This window comes from Elgaria multicarinata, chromosome 17 (genome assembly GCF_023053635.1).
Source record: "Elgaria multicarinata webbii isolate HBS135686 ecotype San Diego chromosome 17, rElgMul1.1.pri, whole genome shotgun sequence".
In the NCBI taxonomy this organism is placed as follows: Eukaryota; Metazoa; Chordata; class Lepidosauria; order Squamata; family Anguidae; genus Elgaria; species Elgaria multicarinata.
In genome coordinates, this window is record NC_086187.1 from 11635439 (window position 1) to 11651308 (window position 15870).

Consider the following 15870-nt stretch of genomic DNA (forward strand, 5'->3'; position numbering starts at 1 on the left):
GGGAAGGAGAAGGGGCGGGGGGGGCAATAGTGGGAGAGCAAACAAGTGAAAAGAGAGTTCACTGGTACAGCGGCGATTGTGAAAGGCACCAGCACTTGCCGCGCTAATGAAATGGAGGTCAAAATCGTGGGTGCATTCCAGGGGGAAAAAGTAGGTGTGATGGAGCTCTTAATTGGAAATACGGTTCGTTCATCTCAGTGGGCTAAGCTTACAAGCAAATAAATGACTTTAGAATTGAGTTGAAAAATAGAATTATGATAATTATCTGATGGTTGTCAGTATGAATACAGATTTCTTTTGTTTGGAGACTATTCCAGTAATACTAGCTGCATAATTTTATAGGGTGTAAACAATTATCTATGGGTGATGATGAGTTAGGTTCAAGAAACAGAAATACCAGAAACTAGAAGGTCCTATTTGCTAGGAAGTAACAGCTCTTTTAACACATCCATCATTCACAGAGACATCCAGAATCTAATACCATGGACCAAAGCCTGGGCGTCTCCCTACTGTACCTTATTGTCAAACTGGTTTAACTTTCGTGGCTCACAAACAAGTAATTGTAGGGGCGAACGTCTTATGAGGAGTCTCCTACAGCTGCAACAGGATTTGCAATCTCCAGAGCTCTTGCAGTGGGGCAAGAATCAGATCCATTTTAAAAAAAGGAAGTTAAAGCTTGCAGTAATTTTGCATTTCTCACATCTATGATGCAAACATAAAAGCTATATTGGGTGTCATGTACATTTGATCTTAAAATGTTTCTTTTCCACATCTAATTCCATACTGACAGAATTCACACATGAGATAAAGTGCAGGAGAGAGACCCCAGCCTGTCTCTTGTTTTTATTCTACTTAATAGCGGTGTTGGGGATGTCTGATTCAGACTGAGGGCTTCTCTAAACAAGTGATTTATAGCACGTTCATGGCTGGCTGCTCACAGAAGTTTGCAGGTCATTTTGATGACATCGTGAACCTCCTGCCCATCTCCCACTCCTTTCCCTGGTTATTCCGTGTTTGTTCTTCCTTGTTTTTTTAAAGCCTTGGATATCCCGATTCTTATGAAATGTCTTGGGACTTCCTACCGTGTGCAGCTAAAGTTGTGCTACAAAACACCCACTAGAGGGCGGTGTCCCATTCAATTCTATGGGCACTGAGAGGATGGGAAGTTTTCAGTTACAGACAAGATGGCCGCCTGTCTCCTCCCGTGTAATTCAGAGACGCAGGAAGCAAAAGTGCCAGAAAGCGATTTTCCTTTAATCTAAAGAAGCCCTGAAACTCTAGCCCAAGGGGGTGGGTAACCTTTTCCAACCCTAATTAAGATCTCCCCTGCCCTACTCCAAAGCTGCTAGTTGCCTCCCAGGGGAAAACATACCCGTTTGAATTTCCCACAGGACAAGCAACAGTTGTAGGGTGACCATATGAAAAGGAGGACAGGGCTCCTGTACCTTTAACAGTTGTATTGAAAAGGGAATTTCAGCAGGTGTCATTTGTATATATGGGGAACCTGGTGCAATTCCCTCTTCATCACAACAGTTAAAGGTGCAGGAGCTATACTAGAGTGACCAGATTTAACAGAGGGCAGGGCACCTATCCTCCCTGTCATAGGGTCATCCTAAACAGTTGGGATAAGGACATTTTAACTGGGAAAGGAGTATGGCAAGAATTGTTAATCCCTCGTCCCTTGTACTGCTGTTCTAATCCCAGATCCTCCACCCCAGTTGTGAATCACTGCATCACATCTAGCTTGGACCCCAAAGGGGCTCTTGTGTGAACCCCCCTTCACGAGGAGGCCATCAAACTACGTAGAGTTTTAAGCATATGACCTTTCCGTCTGGGCGAGTGTATGGTAATGGGGTGTTTTTACCGTTACATTGATAACCTGTTGTCACCTGCCCTGTGTATTAAGCTGGCATATATTTCTGAGTATAAGAACATAAGAAGTGCCATGCTGGATCAGACCAAGGGTCTATCTAGTCCTGCACTCTGCTCACACAGTGGCCAACCAGCCATCGGCCAGGGATGAACAAGCAGGACATGGTGCAAGAGCACCCTCCCACCCATGTTCCCCAGCAACTGGTGCACACAGGCTTACTGCCTTGGATACTGGAGGTAGCACACAACCATCAGGGCTACTAGCCATTGATAGCCTTCTCCTCCAGGGATTTATCCAACCCCCTTTCAAAGCCATCCAAATGGGTGGCCATCACACTACATCTTGTGGTCGTGAATTCCATAGTTTAACTCTGTGCTGTGTGAAGAAGTCCTTCCTTTTATTTGTCCTAAACCTCCCACCCATCAGCTTCATGGGATGACCCCATTGGGTTCTAGTATTTTGAGAGAGGGAGAAAAATGTCTCCCTATACACATTCTCCACACCATGGATCGTTTTGGACACCTCTATCAGCCGCTATATACTCATAGTGAACTCATTCTCCAAGGGCTGGTCCTTTTGCAGTGCCCCAGCGCCAGGTTTTTGAGGGCCCCTGGGCAAGACATCCTCAATGGGCCCTTCCTTCAGTGAGTCTATCTTCTCATCATGGCTACCGCTTGCTTGCTTGACAGGCAGAGAGCCAGTGGGCAGGCAAGCAGGGGTATTTTCTGCTCCACCTTCTCACCACCACCGTTGTCTGGGCCAGAGTGAGATGCAGGTGAATGAGCAGGTTGCCATGGTGAAGGGGAGGAGCAACTGCAGAGGGCGGTCTTGTCAGTGGGCCCCTGCTGGGGTGGGGGCCCTTGGCAGGGGCCCAACCATGCTTACCCTTGACCCCAACTTTGTCCTTCTGTAACCAAAATGGGGTTACCAAGCAACAAGAGAGTAGGACAGGCATGCTTAGGGGAAACCCAAAGTTTGCAGAAGTAGGAAAACAGCTTTAGGAAAGGAAGCCTAGATAAACCCCCCTGCGAAACAACCCAATGAAGACTGAGCATGCTCGGTAGACACTGAACACTTGAGTATCCATTACGAGGATAGGCAGAAAACTGGGGTGGCAGGGAGGTGAGAGTGAACGGAGTGTCCTGAAAGAAGGCACGGCTGGAACGCTGAAGCGGAGCGCTCCACCGCTGCAACATAGTGGCCCCATTCAGAAGACACCTTAAACCATGGCTTTAACCACGAAGGTTAAGCCAGAAAGCTGGGCCGTGTTCAGAAGACACCTTAAACCACAGCTTTAACCATGGTGAATCAAGCCAAAAGCCTTATTCACTGTGGTTAAAGCCGTGGCTTAAGGTGTCTTCTGAACGTGGCCTGGCTTTCTGGCTTAACGATTGTGGTTAAAGCCATGGTTTAAGGTGTCTTCTGAACACAGCCTTTGTCTCAGGCCCCGCTTGCATAAATCCATTTGTCGCTTGCAGCTTTTCAGCAAAGCCGCTGCGGGACGTTTTGCTTTTCAGCCTTCTGCCGGTTAGAATCCGGTGATATCATTTTGCCTCTCTGGCAGGCTCTGAAAGGCAAGCTGAATGCTTACTGTCCTTTCTCTAATACTGTTCATTTTCTGCTGATATATGAGGCCTGGCAGGAATGGGCAGTCCTTTGTTGATGAAGCAGAGCTACAGTGTCAGATGCCAAGCCTAAAGCTAAAAACAACCAGAGTGAACATAGAGCAATCGGCTAATCCTTGGGCAGGACGGAATCCATTGGCAAAAGTCCACTTGCATGAAAGTTGTAAACTAGGGTTTGTGTCCATTCACTTCCTGTGGCCCAGCATAGCAGTTTCTCTATGGGTACCTCTACTTTTATGTAGAGACACCCAACTTTGTTATCTGTTATGGGTTGGTATATAAATGTAGTAATAATAATAATAATAATAATAATAATAATAATAATAATAATAATACTTAAGGGGAAAACCACAGCCTTACTTGGTGTTTCTTCTGGAGTCATCTACATTTGCAACTGGCTTCTTTAGACGGCAATCATTAAAAACTTCTCCTCTTGGCAATGCTATTCTGTTAGATGAAACAGTGGCAGCTAGTGGTGGAATTATAACACTACATTGTCTTCACACCCTGGGGAAATCCTGTGATAATTTAAATACTGCATTATCTCAATTTTTTAAAAGGCGTGGGAGACATCATGGAGAGTACCAGCATCATGTAAAGGACCTGCAAACTTCTGTGAGTGGCCAATCGCAAGTGTGCAATAAATCACCTGTGTAGAGAAGCTCTAAGCCTTTAAGGGCGCAATCCTATGCATGTTGAGATAGAAGAAGGAAAAAAGTCCTACAACTCCCAGCATTCCCAGCCAGCAGGACTTTATTCGGACTAAACATGCATAGGATTGCACCATAAGACCACAATCCCATACACACTTACCTTGGGAGTAAGCCCCATTGAACTCGTCTCTAGATAGGGCTAGGAAAGACCCCCGTCTGAGACTCCAGAGAGCCACTGAGTTAGATGGACCAATGGTCTAACTCAAGGTAAAGAAGCTGCCTGCATTCCAATGCACATGTGATGGGAAAATAGCAGCCTTGATTTGTACCAGCATCATTCACAAGCCATGCATTCTGTCTGCACCAATAGGGATTCTTTGGCTCCATTTAGGACACTGGTACAGAACCAGGGAGGGGGCCAGATCTGTCCATGCAGGATTCCCCGGATGACCTCTCTCCCTCCGCCCACCTTTTTGTCTTCAGCCCCATCCGCCACTGGAATGCGTCCCCCGAAAACATCTCTAAAATGGACTTTGTCTTTCTGCGCATCCCTGACTTAGGAAAATGCTCTCTGGCCAGCAAGCGTCAGACATGCAAAAGCTCCCATTTCCAGGAGCCCAGCAGTGTCGCTGGCGTTGTGCTGGCCACCTGCCAGGGCTAGAGCTTGTAATTCCACTCTGCCCCATTTGTCTCCTGTCTCCCCTGGTTGTTCCAGTCCAGATGCTGAACTCCTGTTTCGTTTCCTGTCTGAAACTGTCAGGCAGGACAGCTGTGATTCACCCTCCAAGAGGCTGCCTGGGCAACGCTTGGCAAAGAAGGCAAAAGGCGATTGTTTAGTAGGGGAGGGGCAGATCTACAGCAAGCCGGAGAAGACGCTTTGAAAACAGTTTGAAAACTGAATAGGGAGTGTGTCCTCCTGGGCCCAACAGTTGTCACTACTGTTATAAACTGTTTTAAAAGCAGTCATGTAGATACTGCTTCGGAGGGAGGTTCCACCCAAGGGCTCTGCCGGGTGCCGCTTCTGAGCATTTTGGCGTTGCACCAAGTCCCAGACTGATCTCTTCCGGCAGGCCTACCCAGTTGAATTTTAAGATGCCTTTTTAATAATGTGCTGCTTTTAATAATGTATTAGTTTTAAAAGTTTTAATTAGTTATATGTATTTTATGATGTTTGCATTTGGGTTGTACCCTGCCTCAATCCAAAGGGAGAGGCAGGTAACAAATAAATAAAATTATTATTATTATTATTATTATTATTATTATTATTATTATTATTATTATGTGGGTTGACAAAATGCCGGGTATGCCATGAGAAATAGGTTAAAATAGGTTAAATAATTATAGATTCCAATGAGCCCAAATCCACTGGCCACAGAGGAGGTGGTCTGCTATGTCTCTGCATGGCCAGATTGGGGACTCAAGCATGAGGACATAAGAGGAGCCCTGCTGGATCAGACCAAGGGTCCATCGAGTCTAGCATCCTGTTCACACAGTGGCCAACCAGGAACCCATAAAGCAGGACATGGTGCAATAGCACCCTCCCGCCCATGTTCCCCAGCAACTGATGCACACAGGCTTACTGCCTCGGATACTGGAGGTAGCATAGAGGCATCAGTCTCCTCCTCAAGGAATTTATCTAAGCTTTTAAAGCCATCCAAATTGGTGACCATCACTACATCTTGTGGTAGTGAGTTCCATAGTTTAACTAAGCAGAAGGGAATTAAAAAAAAAAAAAAACTTTTGCACACTTTGAACATTGCACCTTGGCTGCCAGATGTTTTGAAAGTGGTGCCCTTGCCAGAGCAAAGCTATGCAGATTAAAAGGGGGGTTGCTTTCTTCAGGCTTTTCAGGGTTTCCAATTATGTTCTCGGGAGTTTTCATTGAATTCTCTGGGAGAATGTCAATGGGTAGTAAGTAGAGACACACCAGAGAGAACTGTTTCCTGACCCAGACAATTGAGAAGCCAGTAATCAGCAGTGGACTTAGCGTCCACCTTAGAGTTATTCTTTCTCCTTCTAAACTAAGCTGTTAGAATCTGTGATCTGTCATATCTCTCATGTAGATTTGTATTTCTATATGTAGCAAATCCTACACTATGGCTTATACGGTGCAGTACATAATTGGGTGCTAGTTAGATTACTGCAATGCACTCTACGTGGAGCTGCCTTTGAAGATGGTTCAGAAGCTGCAGCTTGTGCAAAATGCAGCAGCCAAATTGATAACCGCCGGAACCAGAAGGTTTGAACATATAAGACCCATTCTGGCCCGCTTGCATTCGCTGCCTGTACATTTCCAAGCCCGATTCAAGGTGTGCTGGTTTTAACCTATAAAGCCCTACATGGCTTGGGATCACGATACCTGGCGGAACGCCTCTCCCGACATGAACCTACCCGTGCACTATGCTCAACATCTAAGGTCCTCATCCAGGTACCTACTCCGAGGGAGAGGGCCTTTTCAGTGGTGGCCCCCCAATTATGGAACAATCTCCCCGACGAGGCTCGCCTGGCACCAACATTGTTATCTTTTCGGCGCCAGGTCAAGACTTTTCTCTTCTCCCACACATTTAATACCATATGTTGAGTTTTTAACTAACCTAGAATAGTTGTTTTAAAATGGATATTGTATCTAATCTGTTTTTATCTTATTATTATTATTATTATTATTATTATTATTATTATTATTATTATTATTTATATAGCACCATCAATGTACATGGTGCTGTACAGATAACACAGTAAATAGCAAGACCCTGCCGCATAGGCTTACAATCTAATAAGTTGTAGTAAACAATAAAGAGGGAAGGAGAATGCAAACAGGCACAGGGAAGTGTAAACAGGCACCGGGTAGGGTGAAGCTAACAGTATAGAGTCAGAACAAACTCAATATTTGAAGGCTATAGGGAAAAGAAAAGTTTTTAGCAGAGTTTTAAAAGCAGTGATTGAGTTTTTATGGTTTTAAATTTTGTATAACGTTTTTCAATGTTCAGTGTTTTAATCTTTGTAAACCGTCTAGAGAACTTCGGCTATGGGGCGGTATACAAATAATAATAATTAATAATAATAAAAACAAAGTTGATCCTGCAAACCTGAATTCTGAACACATTTTATTGTTGTTGTTGTTATTCTCCGGCTGCTTTTCAGAGTGCTTTAAAACAGTTATTTTTCTCTGACTTTTATTTAAAAGTCTTTTATGGCATTTTTCTGCTTTAAAAGACAAATTTTATTGTCGTCTTTTAAAATGACAATTTTTAATTTTTAACGACAATTTTCATTGTCGTCTTTTAAAATGGTTTACATTTAAGGAGTTTTTATCATTCATTTTGGTATTTGAGCTGCTGATCCCTTATAAACCGCCATGAGAATGCCACCATCTTGAATGGTGACTAAGGAATATATTAAATCAATTGGAAGTTGTTGGTGAGGGTAGAAAGGTCCTGGTCCACCTGGCGCCTACACTTTACTCCTTTCGTCGCCAGCTGAAGACCTTTTTATTCACTCAGTATTTTAACACTTAATTTTAACTTAAATTTAAATTTTACTGTTTTAACTCTGTATTTTAATCTTATATCAATTTCTGCTGCGTGGTTTTATCCTGCTTGTGCTTTTTATACTGTATTTTGTATTTGTGCTTTTAACCTGTTGGTTGTTTTATTATGGTTTTAATTTTTGTGAACAACCCAGAGAGCTTCGGCTATTGGGCGGTATAAAAATGTAATAAATAAATAAATAAATAAATAAAGGTCTGTGAATAGCCATACCTAGCAGGTATGCTCCTCAGATAACGGAAGGCCCTGAGTTAAAATGCATAGGTGGTAGTGGGGAACAATCATTGAGCTTCTCTACATGAGCTATTTATTGCATGATCATGATTGCCTACTCATGGAATTTTGTGGGTCCTTTACATGACAGCATAAACCTCCAGGTTGTCTCCTGTGCTTTCCCCCAGTAATCCTACTTTTTTTAAAAAAAAGAGAAAAAAGAGAGAAGATAATGCAGTATTTAAATTAATCATGAGATTAATTCCACCACTAGATGGCCCAGTTTTATTTCACTTTTTGGTGCATTGTACAGAGGCGATGTTTTTAGTTACAAATCACAGGGTCACCATTGGTCACCATCTAAAGAAGCCTGTAGCAAATGCGGAAAGACCTGAGGGGGAAAAAACTGGTAAGGATGCGGTTTCCTTTGCTAGGCCTTAGGAGCCACATTTTGGTGACTCGATGCCATCGTGGGCCCTTCTCGAGTTTTCCTCAGAAATCCGCCTTGTCGCTCAGCTCTGCCAAAACTGACCTAGCCTTGCCTCCAGCTAAGGAAGAATATTCCCACTCCACAGGCCTCAGGCAACAGATGCATGACCAGCCCTTGGTTTTAGAAACACGATGGGGAAATAGCAAGGCTGTTTGGCACAGGGTGGAAACTATTCTCTCCCAGGTATCTAGGAGCCAACCCAGGTGGAGCAACTGCTACTACGTGCTAAACTGCAGAACGCTCATCCGTACTTTGCCACATATTCTATTTTTGTCACTTCCGACCCAACAGTAAAATTGTAGTGACAGTGGCCCACCTTGCAGGGTAGTTGTTTGAATGAAAAGAAAGGTTGTAGGAAGTCTTTTGTAAATTAAAGGAAGGGTTGTTGTGAAAGCAGAGCTTTAAAAATATTTATATTCACCTGGGGGGGGGGGGACAGCCACGAGACATTGAGGTAGGAGAATGTTATTTTCATTTTACTGATGGGTAAACTGAAGCTGAAGGATAGTGGCCTGCCTAAGGCGTCGTTCTACGGATCAGACAGGGGTGGTGAAGGGGTGGCCTTCCGGATGTGGTTGGACCACAACTCCCATCAGCACTCATCTTGGCTGTGTTGGCTGGGGGTGATGAGAATTGCAGTCCAATGGCATCTGGAGGGTGACACGTTTCCCACCGCTGCTGTAAGATGTTGGAGGCCAGAAGCTTTCTGAAATCCCCTTCTTCCTCTTAATCCCAGTCTTGTGATGAGCTGGCTGTAGTTACACAATAGCGAAAGAAAGACACGTTTGCATATGCTTGCTTATTTATTTATTTATTGCATTTTTATACCGCCCAATAGCCGAAGCTCTCTGGGCGGTTCACAAAAATTAAAACCATGAGGAACATAATAAAACAACCAACAATCTAAAAGCCCAAATACAAAATACAATATAAAAAGCACAACCAGGATAAAACCACACAGCAGAAATTGATATAGGATTAAAATACAGAATTAAAATTAAAATTTAAGTTAAATTAGGTGTTAAAATACTGAGAAAATAAAAAAGGTCTTCAGCTAGTGACAAAAGGAGTACAGTGTAGGCACCAGGTGGACCTCTCTGGGGAGCTCGTTCCACAGCCGGGGTGTCACAGCAGAGAAAGCCCTCCTCCTAGTAGCCACCTGCCTTACTTCCTTTGGCAGGGGCTCACGGAGAAGGACCCCTGTGGATGATCTTAAGGTCTGGACAGGCATATATGGGAGGAGGCATTCCTTCAAATAACCTGGCCCCAAACCATTCAGGGCTTTGAATCTGAGTACCAGCACTTTGAATCAGGCCTGGACCTGGACTGGCAGCCAATGAAGTTGTAAAAGGACTGGTGTGATGTGGTCTCGCCGGCCAGGAGAACACATTTATTGTTGTTCCTCATATTCCTGGTTCTGAGACCAAGCCTGGGTAAGCCCTGGCTTTCTGATCAGGCCTCTCTGTTTCCCCCCTTCTTTAAATCTTTGCTCTCGTTCTTTCTTTTCACAGCATTTCCAGTAAGGAATTGTCAGAACTGATTGAGAAGTTACAGAAAAATGCCGACCAGGTGGAGAAGAACATTGTGGAAGCAGACTCGAAGATGCAAAACGTGAGTGGCTGGAGCACTCTGGGTCATGCCCCATACTGTGGTCAACTTTTTAAAGAAATGTGTCAGGGTTTGCGTGCATCTGGAAGCCGTATTCAGTATGAGCTCGTTCTGGTTATTCTGGGGAAGAGGAAAGGCATTCTGCTCATGCTCCAAGGCACTCTTTTTTCCCTTCACACAGTCTAAGGCTGAGCTCAATAGTTAATTTCTCGAGCCGAGGAAGATACTGGAGCTCAGATGCATTGTATTTATTTATTATATTTACATCCTGCCCATTCTCCAAGGAGCTCAGGGTGATGTATATAATTCTTCACCCCCTCAACGACCCTGTGAGGTACGTTAGGCTGAGACAGACGACAGAAGAAGCAGTAGGAAAACATGGAAGAGTTACAATTGCAAGGCAACGAAGTCTGGACCCCTGGTAAAATTCTGTGTTTGGGGCAGGCTGATTGCACAATACAAGCATCTTTGTTTCCTGCTTTCTAACTCGAAAAAAGCTACTGCTTCTGGTTCTAGGGGTCTATTGATTCTACTCCTCTTCTGATGCAATTAAAAAAGCATCCTAAAGTTGAGCATGAAGACCAGAAGTGTGTCAGATCTATTAGAGCCTCCCCAGATCAATTTTCTGTTGTTGGTATGGGAGTTAGGAAGCGGGTACCGGAGATGACTTTTGAGTGATTTGATTTTGGTGTACAAAATGCTGCGCGGTGTGGAGAATGTGGATAGGGAGATATTTTTCTCCCTCTCTCAATATACTAGAACCCAGTGGGGCCATCCCAGGAAGCTGATGGGTGGGAGATTCAGGACAGATCAAAGGAAGGACTTCTTCACACAGCGCAGAGTTAAACTATGGAATTCACTTCCACAAGATGTAGCGATGGCCACCCATTTGGATGGCTTTAAAAGGGGGTTGGATAAATTCCTGGAGGGGAAGGCTATTCATGGCTATTAGTCCTAGTGGCTATGTGCTACCTCCGTATCAGAGGCAGTAAGCTTATGTACACCAGTTGCTGGGGAATATGGGCAGAACGGGGGCTGTTGAACTGCTTGTGGGTCCCTGGCCGACAGCTAGTTGGCCACTGTATGAGTGCTGGACTAGATGGACCCTTGGTGTGATCCAACAGGGCTCTTCTTCTGTTCTGCCATTTTGTAAACCTGCCTCCCCTTTCCTAACACCCATCCCCAGGACCTACACAAGCTGAAGGCCGGCCAACCTGCTCAGTTCCAGGACCACACAGCGGATAAGCTGATAGAATCCGATAAACTCCTTTACGTCTTGGATGGGGACGCGGCTATCGCTCGCCACATGAAACACCCCCAAGGGGACATGATCACGGAAGAGTGAGTCCGGGGAAGTTAATAGGGGATTCTGCTTAATTTGAAACTCACATCTACAGACAGGCAAACCAGTCTATTTCCAGTCTGTGTCACTTTTGCATGTGCTCCACCCATAAAGGCCTTTTGGTATCTTTTCTACATTAATCTGCAATTATTATTTTTTTTAAAAAAAAAAAAACCCTGCACAAAAATACAATTGCATTTAAATATAAGAAAGGGTGTTGCGGGACCTTAAAGATGAACAGATTTATTCTGGCATTGTGAGTCTGAAAGAATTTGTGAGTCTGAAAGATGCCACAAGAATTTTTGTTGATTTTGCTTCAATAGATAAACTCGGGAAATGGTTACATTTAAATCTGTGTTTGTAAACTCACCTTCTCCCAAATTATTTATTTCCAAATATTTCCCCCTGACAAAATACACATTTCTGATTGTATTTTGATACTTTTTTTTTTCTTTTTTGAGCCATGAATTGTTTCGGAATATTTGGGAAATGAAAGAGGTGATGGATCAATGGGTTTTAATCCACACATTCGTTCAGGAAGTGTGGATCAGGTCAGTTGATCCTGGGTTTCTGAAAGGTTGAATTCCTCAAGCATCCATTCACATCCACATATGGTTGAAAGAATTCTCTTTCTACAGCAAAGGTTTATTCATAATACAAGGAAGTACTGCTTCATTCAGCACATGGAGTAACGCACGGCAAAACCCAGAGGCGTAGCTATGTCAGCAAAAACAACCGAGACCAGAAGATCTATTGAAAGACTAGCAGCTTTATTATGGCTTAAGGCCATATAAATCGTTATCAGGGTCAGTTCTAGGTTTGAGAGAATCCCTGGGCAAAGTTCCCTTTGATGGAGACTAGTGGAGACTAGTGACTCCGATGTCAGTGAGATAGTGAATCCACTCCAGGATTGTGCGAACCTGTCAGAACTCTAAAAGAGCTGTCCACAGTCTGGAAGGACCTTGAATAGCTCCTTTAAATTTCTGACTTTATTTATTTATTACATTTATATCCCATCTCTCCTCCAAGGAGTCCAAAGTGGCGAACATGATCCTTTTTTCTCCTCTGCATTTTCTCCTCACAACAACCCTGTGAGGTAGGCTAGGCTGGAAGTTAGTAACTGGCCCAAAGTCACCCAGTGGGCTTCATGGCAGGGTGGGGACTAGAACCCGGATCTCCAGACTCCCAGCCCAACACTCTAACCACTACACCACACTGTCTCACTACATGTTCAACGTAGTGTTTAGAGCATTAACACACAGCCTGGTGCCCTCCAAGTGTGTTGGACTACAACTCCCAGCATCCCCAACTGTGCTAGCTGGGAAGGATGGGAGTTGAACTCCTAAAACATCTGGAAGACAACCAGGTTGGGGAAGGCTGTTGTAGAAACAATACATGGACCTTTGTTTATTTTTATGTATCCATATATTTATTCATTGCATTTTATTTATTTATGTATTTATTACATTTATATACCACCCTATAGCCGAAGCTCTCTGGGCGGTTTACAAAAGTTAAAAACAGTAAACATTAAAAAAGTATACAAAATTTAAAACCATCAAAAACATAAAAACAACCGTATAAAAACAACAGAATCCATTTAAAAACAACAGTTATTCAACCCAACTCATTTTATCCTCACAACAACCTTGTGAGAAGGGTTAGGCTGCAAGAGGGCAGGACTGCTCAGTAGCGCATGTCCTTAAATTGTATGCTTGGAAAAAATATGATTAACTGATAGGGCAAATTTGTGCAATCTATGTTGGTTACAAGTTTGGGGCAAAGGAAGGTGTCCAAAATGTTCCATTTTGGGGGAAAGAACATTGCAATGGAGGACTGGAGGTCTCTGGGCCACGTGTTGTTCAGACCAACCAATAATCGCTCCCTGGCTTTCCTCAGCATCCGGCAACTGAAAGAGAGAGTAGGGAACCTGCGTGTGAAACATGACCAGATCTACAACTTCACCCCACAAGAAATTGAACCACAAGTCAACTGGTTGACAGTGATGGAAGAGAAACAGGTAGGGCAGCGTTGGGCATCTGCATAAGGGAAACGTGATGTGTGTGTGTTTTATTGCTTTCGTTCTATGCTTTTTGGGGGCCATCTGGCACAGCACACTAGGGGGGAATCCGCACGTCGTTCCGAGATCGCTTCTAAGTGACCCCAGAGCGGCGTGAAAGCGAGCGTGTAACTTGCCTTTTGAAGAGACGACGAAGAGATGTCCTTCGCGCCACCGCCGCCGCCACCCAACTCCCTCCTCGCCGGCTGGGACGGAGCGCTCGGGGGAAGAAGGCGGGGTGGAGAGCTTCCGCTCTCCACCCCGCCTTCTTCAGCCGAGCTCTCCTCGCCGCTCAGCGAGGAGGTCTGCGGGTGGTGGCGGGGAACGACGTCTCTTCGTCGTCTCTTCAAAAGGCAAGTTACACGCTCGCTTTCACGCCGCTCTGGGGTCACTTAGAAGCAATCTCAGAACGACGTGCAGATTCCCCCTAGGTGTAACCCTTCCGCACAATGTCTTAGGACTCAAAAAGGAACACGGGCAGGAGAGGGCTGGTCTGGAACCATTCCCGCAGTTGGGCTAGTTTTCTGCATACAGGGAGGCTTTTTGTGTCTTTGGGGCTATGCTAGGCGTTCATTGCTCGGATGAAATGGACATGCGCTTTTTGTGTGCAGCAGCTGGGGGGAGAATTTAAGCTAGCCGTCCCTGACCGGGAGCTCTCCAGGTACGTTGGACTGTAACTCCCATAATCCCCCAGCCAGCTCTGAAGGGTTTAGGAGGAACGTGGTGCCAATTGGTGCCATGAAGGCAAAGCCCTGGTTGCTGCAAAGGTTACCTACACTCCCCACTTGCTACGCTCCCCATATCCTGCTTTCCTGTCTCCGTAGCAATTATTATTATTACTATCATCATTATTATGCATGTTAATTAGATATGCACAATTCACATCATGCCCAGTTTAGCCCTGCATGTGCTGCAAAGCTCACGCACGCTCAGTTTTCATGAACGGAAGAGCAACACCCCACTCATTGGGTGCCTGCGGTGTTAATCAACTCAGAAACACCCACCCACAGAACAGCACTCGGCCAGTGGGTGGATTTTGTGCCTGTTCCAGTTGCTTCATCATCTCCCAACTGCAAATCCCCCAAATCCTTCCCGGCTGCCGGCTGGAGATGCCCCCAGCTTTGGCTTAAAGACTGGCTCTGAGTTGCGGAAGTGTTGATGGTTTTGCAGTTCTTCCTGGGCTGTTATCACCATCACCACCACCACATTGTGCCTCTCAGTGGAGGCTGGTGGCTCCAGAGTCAAAGGGGCATTAAACACGCTCCGGGTTTCAGTCAACTCTTCGCCTTGGACTGCTTCTTTAGAATACCGACTGGTTCTGAATGAAACCCAGAGCAGTTTCTCCACCCCACTGATATCGTAGCCACCGGATGGCCTTGGTACCCCTGCATCTTGGTTGGGCATCATTCAAGGCCAGATGACTCATGGCGTTAAGCCACGTGTTTTAAACAAGCCCGTTTAATCTGGCCGCTTTTGCTTTGGAGGAAATATAACTCTGGGCCCCTGGTCTGAAACATGCTCCCCAATCTGATCAGGGCGCTTCTTCTGAAATTTAGCCCCTACCTGGATGCTTTCTGCTCCCAGTGCTGTTAACTAAAAATGTCACCCTCTTAGAAAGTTTCTGTCAGTTACTGTAGAGTAGGAATGAAATGATTCGTCAGTTTCCCTTTCTCTCGGTTTCTCATTTTTCCAAATCTTCAGCGCGGTTCACCTTGAACTTTGAGATTTATTAATTTATTTTTTAATGTGCATGAAAACCTAAAAGCCTCTTTGTGCACATATCACCTAAAGCATGCATTTTAATGCATTTGGCCTAACATGCACAGGTTTAGCAAGCAATTTTCCGAATATACTATATTTTGAGCATTATTTTTCCTAATACATGTGGGTTTTTTTATTGGAGAATGCCATCGCAAAATTCGGAGAAGTGCAAATTTTGAAGGATAACTGGATTTTGGATCACATATTGGTTTGAAAGAGCAAATTTAAGTCAATTTGCATTAAAAGGTGGACTAAACAAATGCCTTCCCTATCCTTAGTGTAGAGTAGACAATACTGAGCTTGATATAACTGAACTTCCTGTGTCCCTGTATTCTTGGTTTACATTGGCTATCAGTTGGTTTGCACGGGCTGGGGAATACTGCGCTCACCACCTTTCCTTTGCCCCCTAGGAAATACTGAACAGCAAGGGCTTTGGAACGGACTTGCCATCAGTCAACGGTCAGGTGGAAGAGCACAACATCTTCCACAATGAGGTGATGGCCATCGGGCCGCACATCAGCAAGGAAGGCGACAAGGTATCACCAGCTTCAAACCTCTGCTTGAAACTGTTGGGGGAAAGGAAGGGAACAGGGCCATCGATTAATCCAGGGGTGGGCAGGAAGGAGATCAGGATCAACCGGTAGATCTCTGGATGGTTTGTGATAGATCACCAAGGGTTTCTGACTCTCAATGGTTTAGCA

General features: G+C 44.7%; 1 protein-coding gene across 1 annotated transcript in view; it reads left to right on the forward strand.

Annotated features, from left to right (window-relative positions):
• The window catches only part of PPL (periplakin), a 64667-nt gene that overhangs the window by 25677 nt on the left and 23120 nt on the right, over positions 1–15870 (forward strand). The window contains exons 2-5 of the mRNA XM_063143346.1: positions 9911–10010; positions 11194–11348; positions 13249–13369; positions 15580–15705. Of these exons, the coding sequence (XP_062999416.1) occupies positions 9911–10010; positions 11194–11348; positions 13249–13369; positions 15580–15705 (502 nt within the window). The remainder of the gene's footprint in view (positions 1–9910; positions 10011–11193; positions 11349–13248; positions 13370–15579; positions 15706–15870) is intronic.